Consider the following 14,525-nt stretch of genomic DNA (forward strand, 5'->3'; position numbering starts at 1 on the left):
CCGATGCTCCCGGTAGCTCCCTTTCCTTTTTCTGTCCACTCTGTTACACGTGAAGAGAAACGCGCCCATGCGCACTAACTGCTGTTGCACACTGTGATGTCAGCAGCGGTGACACCGTCATGTCATAGTGTGCACCGGTGGGCAGAGCACATGGACACGTCTGTCTGCTCTGTTTCACGTGAAGAGAAGAAGGAACAAGAGCATGGGAAGTCGAGCATGTACGTTTATTCACTTTTTTTTTTTAATACACGAGTATGAGCTGAGTAAGGGGTTTTTCAGCCAATTTTTGGTGCTAAAAACGTAGGCTTATATATACAAGTATATATGGTGTTTGTAAAGCTTACCTGGATTTTTCTTGCATTCTGGCGCTTATTGACCTGCTCCTCTAACTTCATGTTGTATAATTTTGCACGGAGAACTTTCATGGCAGTTTCTTTGTTTTTAATTTGAGACCTTTCTTGCTGGCATTCTGTGACTATGCCTGAAAAGTAAACAAAAAGGTCACTTCACAATATTATCCCCCCATCTCCGCAGCTATTCTCCATGATAATAACTAGGATATTTTTCATTGAGTGTCAATGGGGGCTTGTTTCATTTAAAATTATATATATAGATCAAAAGATCTATATAGCTGTACACTCAATCAATGTTAAAGCTAGATCATCCATACCTCATAAGACAAGAAATGAGTCTACAGTATATATACCCCCCTCCCCCCCCCCCCCCCCCCAAAATAGTAGGCGCACACGCACTGGATTTCAAGTAGCCCGGCTATCTCCTGGATCTCACCACGTGTGCATCAAAAACAGTGTCCGCAAACGCCATGGGTGCATCAGAGAGGACCTGTCACCCGGGAAAACCCACCCACCAAATGTGGCCCCCCCATAATCCTCCCCCCAGCCAAAGACATATGGTTTGTGCACATGCCATGACTATATCAAAGCTGAAGCTAGTGTAAGTATATAGTGGCTACTTTAGTCTGTCACCAGTAAGTTTTTTGTTACTATGTATACAGTGTTCAAATGTTATAGCAAATGAATATGAATAGTTTAATATGCACTTAACTATTATATGACACATCTTGCACCGCACACATACATACTCACATGGGCACTTATATAACATATCCTTATACTCCTTACCAAATAAATAATCAAAATATATAAACTTAACACCATATATAGACAATAAATTTGTCCATTTTTCATGCAACCTCAAAGATTTATAAAGAAAACCATAATATTGCTTTAGTGCCATAATTATACTCAAAAAGTATAATGTGCAAGTGAACATAGGAATATAGGAGACAACTAAATCAGAAAATATATACCGTATATACTAGAGTATAAGCTGACCCAAGTATAAGCCGAGGCTCATAATTTTACCACCAAAAACCTGGAAAACCTATTGACTGAAGTATAAGCCAAGGGTGAGAAACACATTGGTCACAGCCAACCAGCTCAGTGTAGTATACAGCCAGCTGCAGATAGTGTCAGACTTATACATTCTTACAAAATTTGAATACCAAGTATAGAAGCTCACACACAAGAGCAGAAGGAGATAATTATGAGTTTTTCGCATCTCCTATGTTTGAGTCTACTGCATATGGTAAGTCTCAAGCAGAGGAGATGTCAGCCTGTAGAAAAGCAAAGGTCCTGGTTATGATCTTCTCCTGCTCTTGTGTGTGAGCTTCGATACTTTATATACAAATTTTGTAAGAATGTACAAGTCTGACACTATCTGCAGTAACTGGAGAGTAACAGTGGATGCCAGCCACGAACCCCGTTGACAGGGGCAGGCCGGCCATATGACCCACCGGGGGAAATACCGACTTAGCCTGGGGCTGGTCGAAAAATAAAAACACAAAAAAAAGGTATTCATCTTCTTGACGCTCCTCCGCAGAACTGCTACTTGATGCAATCAGTCTGGCCACACAGACTATGATGTCGGCAAGCGGCTGATGTCCTAGTCTAAGCCGCAGGCGCGCACAGAATTGTCACTGCCAGCCGGACTGCATCAAGCAGCAGAGCTGCGGGGGAGCATCGGAAAGGTGAGTACATTGTTTATTTCTATGTGCTGGGCAGGGGACTGGCCATAAGTTTTGAGAATGACATAAATATGTATAATATATCAAATACAGGCAGTCCCCGGGTTACATACAAGATAGGGTCTGTAGGTTTATTCTTAGGTTGAATTTGTATGCAAGTCGGAACTGTATATTTTATAATTGTAGCTCCAGGCAAAATTTTTTGGGTCTCTGACTATTGGCCTAAGTTGAAGGGTGTAGTTTCTATAATGGGGTAATTTATGGGGTTTTACTTTTATTTAGGCCTCTCAAAGTGACTTGAAACCTGAGCAGGTCCCGCAATAGCAGGATTTTGAGTTTATGAAATGTGAAAAATCGCACCTAACGTTCAAAGCCTCATAACATCCTACAAAAATAAGTGTATGCATAAAAAACCATGTCCACATAAAGTAGACATTCGGTGAATGTTATTTATTAAGTATTTTTGCAGTTATGACTATGTATGGAAAAAGTAGAACATTTTGAAGGTCGAAAATCGCAAATTTTTCCAAATTTTCACCAAATATCTGATTTTCTCAAATGCAAAACATACCACCAAAATTTTTCAACTAACATGAAGTACAAAGTGTCATGAGAAAACGATTTTAAAATCACTTTGATATGTACAGGGCAGATTTGAAAAAATGGGCCGTGTCAGGAAGGTGAAAAGTGGCTTTGGCGTTAAGGGGTTAAGGCAAGCCTGCAATGAAGTTGAAATGTGTTTTGGGGGAAAATATGGAATTAGACTTACCGGTAATTCGGTTTCCACTAGTGACCATGACGGCCCCCACCTGGAGGATGCTCCTATATCCTGTAGGGACAGGAAGTGCAAGAGATTAAAAGCTCCTCCCTAGCACCCAACACCAGTGTCTACCAAAGTACTACCCGGAAGGATGCAAGTGCAAAAAAATTTACATAGAACCATCTCCAAGAAGGAAGAAAGGGAGGGAAATAATGGGGGGCCGTCATGGTCACTAGTGGAAACCGAATTACCGGTAAGTCTAATTCCATATTTCCACCACGTTCCATGACGGCCCCCACCTGGACACTTACCAGATTACCCCATTGTTTGGGAGGGACCACCGCCTGCAGGATTTTCCTGCCGAACGCCAGGTCCTCCTGGGAGGCAATATCCAAACGGTAGTGCTTTGCAAAGGTCGAGGAACTTGACCACGTTGCTGCCCGGCATATCTGATCCAGAGATGCACCCCTTTTCTCGGCCCACGATGTTGCCATGGCCCTAGTGGAATGGGCTTTAACCCCATAGCGCAATAAGACGTACCTGTACGTTTTATTGCGCATGGGGTAGTATGAAGAGGGTTCACGGGCTGAGCCCTCTTCATACACGCCGGGTGCTTGCTTCACAATGAAGCAAGCACCCGTCGCTAACACCCGCGATCGGTGCTTGTACCGATCGCGGGTGTTAACCCTTTCATCGCCGCCGGCAAAGCTGCCGGCGGCATTAACGAGCCGGCGGCGCGTGGGCGCCGCCATCTTGGCTCCGATCGCCGCTCCCCGTGATGTCATCGGGGAGCAGCGATCCGTTGCCATGACAGCCTGGGATCACACAATGATCCGAGGCGATCATGTTTTAGACCATCTATTACAATGTGCGATCTGCACATTGTAATAGATGGTGTGCAAAATCCCCATATACTGCCTTACTGTAGTATGCCAGCATATGGTAGGATCAATCAGACAACCTAGGGTTAAAGTACCCTAGGGAGTCTGAAAAATAGTAAAAAATTTAAAAAAAAATAAAAAATTATATTAAAAAAAAACTAAAAATTCAAATCACCCCCCTTTCCCTAGAACTGATATAAATATAAATAAACAGTAAAAATTAAACACATTAGGTATCGCCGCGTCCGAAAATGCCCGATCAAAATATAAGAATGTTTTTTTTACTGCGTTTAACCCCGTAACGGAAAATAGTGCCCAAAGTCGCAAATGGCATTTTTTTGCCATTTTGAAAAATATTAAAAATTCAATAAAAAGTGATCAAAAGGTCGTACAATTCTAAAAATAAAAGCATTGAAAACGTCATCAAAAGTCGCAAAAAATGACACCACCCACAGCTCCATACACCAAAGTATGAAAAAGTTATTAGCGCAAGAAGACGGCAAAATGAAGAATTTTTTTTTTGTACAGGAGGTTTTAATTTTTGTAAATGTATGAAAACATTATAAAACCTGTACAAATTTGGTATCCATGTGATCGTATTGACCCAATGAAGAAATTAGACATGTCATTTGGAGCACACAGTGAAAGACGTAAAATCCACGCCCACAAGAAAACAGTGCAAATGCGTTTTTTCACCATTTTCACTGCATTCAGAATTTTTTTCCCCGCTTCCCAGTATATGGCATAGACAATTAAATGCCATAACTGTGAAGTGCAATTTGTTACGCAGAAAACAAGCCATGACACAGCTCTCTACATGGAAAAATAAAAAAAGTTCTGGATTTTTGAAGGTGGGGTGTGAAAAATAAAGCCGCAAAAACGAAAAAGGGCCTGGTCCTTAAGGGGTTAATGTCCCCCGGAAGGGAGGTGTTTGCGGTTTTGTAGCAGAGAGAGATGGTGGATTTTATCCATCTGGCTAAGGTCGCTTTTGAGGCTTTCAACCCTCTATTCTTCCCCCCAAAGTTGACTAATAAATTTGAATCTTTACACCACTCTCTTGTTGCTTCTAAGTAAAAGAGAACACATCTCCTAACATCTAAAGTCTGCCACTTTTTTTCACGTTCAGATTTTGGCTACATTCACACGGACGTATGAAAACGGCCGTATCCGTACCGTACCGTACCGTTATTTTACGGATTACATACGGCCACATTCATTTCAATGGACAATACGTCTGACCATTTATGTTGCCGTTGTTAAATCCGTTCCGTACCGTACCGTATACTAGCCGTATAAAAATTTAGAGCATGTCCTATTTTCTCCCATATTTCAGTTCCGTATGCCCTAGAAGTCTATGGGGACGTATAAAATACGGGTTACATACGGATGAAAAACGTCACGTATATACGGCCCGTAAATAGGGGACTGGAGAAATCATACGGTCGTGTGAATGTAGCCTTAGGTTTAGCACAAAAAGAGGGAAGAATAATTTGCTGTCTACGGTGGAAATCAGACACAACTTTGGGGAGGAAGAGGGGATCTAGTTTAAGAACTATCTTGTCGTCTAAGATTCTTAGAAAGGGTTCCCTGCGCGAGAGGGCATGAATTTCGCCCAATCTGCGAGCTGTGGTAATAGCAATTAAGCAATTAGGAAGACCGTTTTAAATGTGAGGATTTTCATGTTTGCAGAATCAAGAGGCTCAAAGGGGGGCTCTGTGAGAATATTTAGGACCAGCGAGAGATCCCAAGAAGGGACTGGGTTGTGTATATGCGGTTTAATACGAGAACAGCCCTTAATGAATCTTTTGATCCATCTGTGATCTGCTAAGGGGGGCCGAAATTTGGACTCTAAGGGTACTTGGTTTAAGACCGAGAGAAAACCCTGCTTGTAAGAAATCTAAGATTTGACCTAAGTTTGGATTCTCTGGAGAGGGGGGATAGTCCCCGCACCACTTATAGAATTTTTTCCAGATCTTGGCATAAATAGCGTTAGTCACTGGTTTCCTGCTTGCTTGAATAGTGTTGATCACTTCGGTAGAAAGGCCTTTGGTCATTAGGTATGCCCTCTCAGGATCCAGGCCGTGAGTTTTAAATGTCGTACGTCTTGATGATACAGTGGACCCTGTAGAAGAAGATCCTGACGATAAGGTAGATGAACAGGATTATCTATAGCTAGTTCCTGAATAACCGTGAACCAACTTCTTTTTGGCCAGTATGGAGCAATAAGAACCATTAATACCTGTTCTGTTCTCATAGACTAACCCTGACCCCCATGCATGACTGAAGGCATGTAGGAGAGCCCCTAGGGCAGCGATGGCGAACCTTTTAGAGACCGAGTGCCCAAACTCCAAACCAAAGTCCATGTAATCATCGCAAAGTGCCAACACGTCTATTTAGCCTAAAATCACACCATACCACTCTATAAGGGACATATAATACTGCTACATGTTGACCATTACCAGTACAACAAGATAAATACCTCCATACTGATAATAAACAGACCACTAAAGAAAGTACAACATCTCCAATCACAAAGCAGGAGCAAATACAGCGGGGAATACTACCCCCCATCCAGTGAGGGACCACTACCCCCCATCCAGTGGCAATATGAAGGATTTATGAATTCGGCAGGGGGTGTGTAGGGTAATGTGTATGTTGTAGGGTGGGTGCACTGAACAGCAAATCTACATGCAATCAGGCAGGTGAATTTACCATCAAATCACCACAAATGACACATGTCTGTGGCCACACACACATATACATATACACACTTCCCTTGGTCTGGAGCTCTGGGCACCTGTGCCATGCTGTCAGTGAGGGCAGTGTAGTGCACCCCAGGGTCACTGGCAGCTTGGCACAGTGACAGGAGAACTGGACCAGGGGCAGTATACATGTGACCACAGACATGTGTCATATAGAGCAGTTTGGGACACTAAACAATAAGCACCTACAGTTGTTCAGTGTCCCAAAGCGGCCTGCCTGCTGCCTGTGTAATACACACAGAGCAGCTCCTGCCCTCCTGCCGCACTCCTCTGTACTCAGCCTGTGCACAGGCTGATGCATGCTCCGGCAGTTTTCTCTCACTCTCCTCCTGTTCCCGGGCTGAAGGGGAAGGGGGAGGTAGTGGAGGGGCGGCCACTGACCTGCTGCTGTGTTTCTAGGCAGCACTAATGAGCACAGAGCAGGTCAGACGCAGCCTTCAGTGAAAGAGATCACAGGAGCTCTTGGCGATCGGCAGCTTTTCCTGCCTGCCAGGAGTTCTAATGATTTGTATATAGACAGCAGGGGAGATGGTCCTCGTGCCCACAGAGAGGGCTCGGCGTGCCCTCTCTGCACGCGTGCCATAGGTTCGCCACCACTGCCCTAGGGTCTAAAGAGAAGCATTTAGGGGATTTATTATTTAGGTGGGTCGCGAAAAGATCTAAGGTTGGAGTCCCCCAGATATGACAGATTTCCCTGAAAGTTTGCGGCTTTAGCGACCATTCATGTGGATCTAATGTAACCCGACTTAGGAAGTCTGCTTCTATATTTTCTGTACCGCTGAGAGGGATAGAAAATATGTTTCCGCCCACCGAAAAATCTGATGTGATAACCCTGACAAAGTTTGACTTTGTGCCCCCTTGTCTGCGCAGATAAGCTACTGTAGTAGTGTTATCAGAAAGGATTCTTACATGTTGATTTCTTATGTGTAAGTGGCTCTGTTTGAAGGTTTCTAGGACTGCCTTTAACTCCCGGAAGTTTGAGGACCTAGAACTAGTCTGGCTGTCCCACTGACCTTGAAAATAGTGGCCTGCTAACACAGCCCCCCAACCTGTCAGGCTTGCATCTGTTCGTATTGTCAAGACCGGGTTTGGATTCCACCAAACTCCTTTCTTTAAGTTTATGGGATTCTTCCACCATGATCGAGAATGTTTGACTAAAAGGGGAATTTTTACCTTGTGGTCTAGATGTAGAGGGTGTTTGTCCCATACCCGGATTGTCCAAGCCTGCATAGTCCTTGTGTGGTTCTGAGCCCATGCCACGCACTGGATAAAGAACGTCAGAAGGCCCAGAAGACTCAGAGCTGCTCGAATGCTGCACGACTGCTTTCTCTGGAAGAGACTCACATTTTCCTTTATTTTTTGGATCTTTTCTATGGGTAGGAAAGAACTCTGTTTCACAGAATCTAGTTTCACCCCTAGAAACTTTTTCACTTTCTCTGGTTTTAAATCTGATTTTTTCTCGTTTATGACCCAACCTAAGTCCTGGAGGAGACCTATGACTATCTGAAGGTGGGTCTTTAGTTCTAATTTGGTTTTGGCCACTAGAAGTAGGTCGTCTAGGTAAGGTACTATAACTATGCCCTTCAACCTTAGGTGGGCCACTACCTCTACCATAATTTTTGTGAAAATACGGGGTGCCGAAGAGATCCCAAATGGTAAGGCCTTGAACTGATAATGAAGTATTTTTCCCCCCGGGGAACGAACTGTGAATCTGAGATATTTTTAGTGATCCTGACAAATAGGGACGTGATAGTATGCGTCATTTAGATCTATTGTACATAAAAGATAATTTTTACCTATTAGGGGGGTTGCTGACTTTATCGATTCCATTTTGAAGTGTTTAATTATAAACCTGAAAAAATTAAACGGGTTTATAAAATACAAACGATAAGACCCATCGGGGTTTTTTTTACCAAAAATATAGGGGGAAAAAAATCCTTCCCCTATTTCTGTCTCCTGGACTGGAACAATCACATCCATCTGAAGTAACTGTTGGATGTTGGTCCAGAGATGGAGAATTTATTTTTCTGGAAGTTTTGGTGGGTTCTGAAAATGTTGTGGGGGAATATGGAGAAACTCTACCCTGTAACCTGACTGGATGGTCTGGAGTATCCAAGGGTTTGGGCAGATTTTTTCCCATTCGGGCCTGAAATGGGAAAGTCTCCCCCCCACCAGCAAGTCATTGTTTCCTCTGTTTGTGGTCGGGTTAGAGAAAAACCCACGACCTTCCCCTCCTTTTGCGTAGCTCCATCTCCCCGTTTTTCCTTTGCCCCTAAAGGGAGTTTTCTCTTCCCTGGAAGTACGAAAGGGAAAGGGAAAGGAGGGTTTTTTAGGGGGAAGTCTATTTACCGGAAACCCCTTTTTTCTGTCTGCAGCTTTCTCTAGTATGGAGTCTAATTCGCTGCCAAACAAAAATTCGCCCTGGAAAGGTATACCACAAAGCATAGACTTAGATTTTATATCACCACCCCACTGTTTTAACCAGAGAGATCTCCGGACAGAATTGGTTAAGGCCGCCTCTTTGGCCGAAAACCTTAGAGCCTCCGCCGAAGCATCCGCTAGAAATGCTGTGGCAGATTTGAGGAGGGGTAAAGACTCTATAATAGATTCTCTTGAGGTCTTATTTACAAGATGAGATTCTAATTCTGATAACCAGAAATATAAAGTCCTGGCGACAGAAGTGGAGGCAATGTTGGTCTTAATATTTAATGAAGACGTCTCCCAAGCCCTCTTTAGCAAGGCATCAGATTTACGATCAAGGGGGTCTTTTAATTGAGCGCCATCTTCAAATGGGAGATCTGTTTTTTTTTACTACCTTAGCGACCTGGATGTCAACTTTAGGCATTTCGTCCCACAATGCATTATCCTCAAATTGCAGTCTGTTCCGGAATTCTCTAGGAACAGAAATTCTTTTTTCTGGTTCCTTCCATTCTGCTAACACTAAATCTTTTAACGTGTCAACTACTGGAAAGAAACTTTTCTTTCTATATTTAAGTCCCCCAAAGAGGTCATTCTGCACTGAAGTAGGTTCTGACACATCTTCTATTTCTAATGTGTTTCTCAGGGCCTTTAATAGGTTGTCTAGATCAGTGGTGGCGAACCGAGGGCACGCCGAGCCCTCTCTGTGGGCACGCGGACCATCTCCCCTGCTGTCTATATACAAATCATTAGAACTCCCGGCAGGCAGGAAAAGCTGCCGATCGCCGAGAGCTCCTGTGATCTCTTTCACTGAAGGCTGCGTCTGACCTGCTCTGTGCTCATTAGTGCTGCCTAGAGACACAGCAGCAGGTCAGTGCCCGCCCCTCCACTACCTCCCCCTCCCCCTTCAGCCCGGGAACAGGAGGAGAGTGAGAGAAAACTGCCGGAGCATGCATCAGCCTGTGCACAGGCTGAGTACAGAGGAGTGCGGCAGGAGGGCAGGAGCTGCTCTGTGTGTATTACACAGGCAGCAGGCAGGCAGCTTTGGGACACTGAACAACTGTAGGTGCTTATTGTTTAGTGTCCCAAACTGCTCTATATGACACATGTCTGTGGCCACATGTATACTGCCCCTGGTCCAGTTCTCCTGTCACTGTGCCAAGCTGCCAGTGACCCTGGGGTGCACTACACTGCCCTCACTGACAGCATGGCACAGGTGCCCAGAGCTCCAGACCAAGGGAAGTGTGTATATGTATGTGTGTGTGTGGCCACAGACATGTGTCATTTGTGGTGATTTGATGGTAAATTCACCTGCCTGATTGCATGTAGATTTGCTGTTCAGTGCACCCACCCTACAACATACACATTACCCTACACACCCCCTGCTGAATTCATAAATCCTTCATATTGCCACTGGATGGGGGGTAGTGGTCCCTCACTGGATGGGGGGGGGGTAGTATTCCCCGCTGTATTTGCTCCTGCTTTGTGATTGGAGATGTTGGACTTTCTTTAGTGGTCTGTTTATTATCAGTTTGGAGGTATTTATCTTGTTGTACTGGTAATGGTCATCATGTAGCACTATTATATGTCCCTTATAGAGTGGTATGGTGTGATTTTAGGCTAAATAGACGTGTTGGCACTTTGCGATGATTACATGGACTTTGGTTTGGAGTTTGGGCACTCGGTCTCTAAAAGGTTCGCCATCGCTGGTCTAGATCTTCGGACGCAAGTATTTTGTGTGCCCCTGATCCTTAGAATGTACCTCCTCTAAATCCTCTTCCAGTCTTTCATTCATAGAACCGGAAGGAAAATCTGAATCCTGATCAGAAGAGGATGACTGAATATATCTAGGTTTTTTCCTAGGTGTTTCGGGTAAGTGAGCAGCAATAGAGGAAGACACTGGTGTTGGGTGCTAGGGAGGAGCTTTTAATCTCTTGCACTTCCGGTCCGTACAGGATATAGGAGCATCCTCCAGGTGGGGGCCGTCATGGAACGTGGTGGAAAACTTCATTTTCTAGGCAAATATAGACTTTGCAATTAATTGCTGTTAAGCTGATCACTTTTTATAACATTCTGGAGTATATGCAAATTGGCATTATAAAACCTGATACAGTACTTTGTAAAAATTAACATTTGTATAATTCTCAAAACTTATATTATAATGCTGCATTTTATGTACAAGAATATACAGTCATGGCCATATGTAAAAACTTAGGGGCACTATTATTATAGTTACAAGCCAGCACAGTTTGTAAGACTCCCCAGAGGGAGGGGTGCAGAGCCCCCAGAGGTCCTGGCTTGGTCCTCTTGTAGGTAGAAAATCTAAAAAGCAGGCAGCATTCCAGGTTCAAAATCAAAAGTTGGTGATCTTTATTGAACAAGTGGCGGACACCTTTATCAGGACTTGAATCTGGAGTGCTGCCTGCTTTTTACACACAAAAAATATATACACACACGGTCCCCTACTTAAGAACACTCGACTTACATACGACTCCTAGTTACAAACGGACCACTGGATATTGGTAATTTATTGTACTTTAGTCCTAGGCTACAATAAACAGCTGCAACAGTTCTCAAAGGTGTCTATAATGAAGATTTATTGTTAATCCTGATTCTTATGACAACCCAACATTTTTAAAATCCAACTGTCACATATATACACAAATGCATATACACATATACATACTATATGACAGTGGTGGCAAACCTATTGCACAGGTGCCAGAGGTGGCACTCTGAGCCATTTCTGTGGGCACTCAGACCATCACCCCAGGACAGAGTTCTCCAAATAGGACCAAATCCACCAAATCTTCCTGCAGTCCCAGGTAACATAAGAGATGTCGCCATTTTAAAGCGACACTTCATTGGCTGTTTGGAACCGCAGGAAAAAAGTGAGAAGGTGTGGACAGAACTGCATTATCTTTGGAGGTCCTCCTGCTGGACCAACCATTGTTCCTCTACAAAGAGACCCGGGAGAGAAGCGACAACAAAAGTCTGAATTTGCTCTCCTTCTTTCAACTGTATTAGTGACCTAAGGGGGGGGGGGGGGGGTTGATATAATTGAAAGATATGGATGAACAAATAACAATAAGTTGCTGCCTAAAATGACAAAAAAAAAAAAAAAAAAAAAAAAGCTCTAGAAACTGCTTACTAAAGTAAACATCTCCTACCTCTACCCCATTATTAGCAGTGTTAAACCGCTAGCTTTATCATAACATTAGCGAACACTACGATGCCATACCCACAGAGCGTCAGACCGAGCTTACAGCGGCGTATTCATGAGGGGGTGGGATCCAAGCCGGTCCCCTCTCCTCCGCTTCTTCCCCGGAGCACCCCTCCCATGCGCTAGGCCAGCGGTGACTGCCAAGCTACATGCGGGAGTCATCACCTCCTCGTACCTCCCCCTTATGAATAGGAGGGTTCTGAGGGTATGGGAGTGCAGCGTTTGCTAGCTTAATCTGAAGTTTCCATTAACACTACTAATATCGAGGTAGATTTAGGAGCAGTTTTTAAGGGTGACAGGTCCTCTTTCAATAGTTGCCTAATGACAAATTTGGTCTTTTGATAGGAGCTAAATCTGCAATAAAAGTGAGTAAAAAAAAGTAAAGGGGTTAAAAATTATATTTATTGTGTAAACGTTACCAGGGGTTTTAATCTGGGAACTTTCTATCTTTGCGCATAACCACTTACAACAAATTAGTGACATGTTTCTGTGTTTATTTCCCCCCCCCCCCCCATACATGGACAACAACCTACCAGTTGGTATGTGGACAATCCTTACAGCGCTGTCTGTAGTATTTACATGCTGCCCTCCAGCACCACTTGCTCTTTTGGTTTCAATGCGCAAATCCTTGGAATTAATTACCAAATGGATCTGAAGACAGAAGAGAAATTATATTCTTTCTATAACGTAACTGGTGTATTTTTTAGATTATTAAAAAAAAGCACAATTAAGAACCAAGCTTCTTTCTTGCATGTCTGGCTTTAAGAGATTGTCATTAAAATTGCTATATACTGCATTACAGTAGTATTGGAGTATATATGTATTAGCAGTCTGACCCTGCAGTTAAAGTACCATAGAGGGTCTGAAATAGTAAATGCCTGTTCTATCAAAATATAAGAAAAAGTGAATTAGTCTTGCAGGTAATTCCATTTCCTTTAGTCCACCATGACGGCCCCACCTGGAGGATGACCCCTTGACCTCTGTGGGGACAGGAAGCAGAGAAGTTAAAAGGCCCCACCCCGGCATCCATACTCCAGGGTCTACCAAATAACTACACCGGCTTGGATTCAACCCGATTTATTGCTGGTTATTATCACATAACCTAGGGGGAGGGGAATATGGGCCGTCATGGTGGACTAAAGGAAATGGAATTACCGGTAAGACCAATTCATTTTCCCTTACGTCCCCATGACAGCCCCACCTGGAGATATACCAGATGAATTATTTTTTAGGGTGGGACTACAGCCTGTAGTATCTTTCTCCTAAAGGAAAGGTCTATGTTATTTGGAATGTCCAGCCTGTAATGTCTAGCGAAGGTAAGTGAAGAAGACCAGGTAGCCGCTTTACATATTTGTTCAATTGTGGCTCCTCTTCTTTCAGCCCGGGAGGTAGCCATCGCTCTTGTGGAATGGGCTTTTACGGTTTCCGGCGCAGCCTTATTCAGAGACTCATAAGCCTCTCTGATGACAGTTTTAATCCATCTGGATAAAAGATGCTTTTGATGCCATTTTCCCTTTGTTCTTCCCTTGGTATTGGAGAAGAATGTTAAGAGTCTTTTCGCCAGACCTTAGAGACTTCTATGTACCCGAGTACTGTTCTCCTTACATCCAGGGAATGCCTTAGCGGATCCTTAGCGGATCTTGGGTTCTGGCAGAATGAAGGTAGGACCACTTCCTGATTGCGGTGGAAAGCTGTGCAAACCTTAGGAACAAAGTTTGGGTCAAGTGTTAGAATGATCCTATCATCCGAAATTAAACAATAATCATTTATAGACAGTGCCTGAATCTCCCCAATCCTTGTCGCAGTAGTAATTGCAATTAGGAAGGTTGTTTCCAAAGTTAGATTTCTAAGGCTTACAGATTCAATCGGTTCAAACTGAGGCCCAGTAAAAAAATTTAGCACTAAGGATAAGTCCCAGGGAGCCACTGAAGGGCCTGATTCGGACAGTCGCTCTTACAAACCTTTTTATCCAACTATGGTCAGCCAGGGATGAATCAAAGAACACACTTAGCGCTGCAATCTGGACTTTAAGGGTACTTGTTTTAAGGCCCATGTCGAACCGGCTTGCAAGAAATTTAAGATCTGTAAGATATTAGGAGAAGATTGATTGGGGACTGCTGGACCACAGAAAGAAATAAACGTCTTCCAAATTTTCAGGTATATAGCTGAGGTAACTGGTTTTCTACTAGATTGTAGAGTAGAGATTACCTTGTCAGAAAGGCCTTTTGCCCTCAAGAAGCTCCTTTCAGGATCTAGGCTGAAAGCTTGAGATCCTGCGGATTCGGATGAGATAGTGGCCCTTGGTAGAGAAAATCTTTCTGAATGGGTAGCATAAGAGGTTCTGCTAGAGCCATCTTCTTCAGGAGCGGAAACCAGCTCTTTTTGGGCCAGAAAGGAACGATCAGGATGACCTTGGACCTGTCTCTTTGAATTT

At 43.6% G+C, this 14,525-nt stretch overlaps 1 protein-coding gene across 3 annotated transcripts in view; it reads right to left on the minus strand.

Annotated features, from left to right (window-relative positions):
* MTRF1L (mitochondrial translation release factor 1 like) overlaps window positions 1-14,525 on the minus strand; it is a 38,138-nt gene that overhangs the window by 1,809 nt on the left and 21,804 nt on the right. For all 3 annotated transcript variants that reach the window (XM_072140972.1, XM_072140971.1, XM_072140969.1), the window contains 2 exons: window positions 12,625-12,742; window positions 345-481 (listed from right to left, as the gene is read on the minus strand). In XM_072140972.1, the coding sequence (XP_071997073.1) occupies window positions 345-481; window positions 12,625-12,742 (255 nt within the window). The remainder of the gene's footprint in view (window positions 1-344; window positions 482-12,624; window positions 12,743-14,525) is intronic.

Source organism: Engystomops pustulosus, chromosome 3 (genome assembly GCF_040894005.1).
Source record: "Engystomops pustulosus chromosome 3, aEngPut4.maternal, whole genome shotgun sequence".
Taxonomy (NCBI): domain Eukaryota; kingdom Metazoa; phylum Chordata; class Amphibia; order Anura; family Leptodactylidae; genus Engystomops; species Engystomops pustulosus.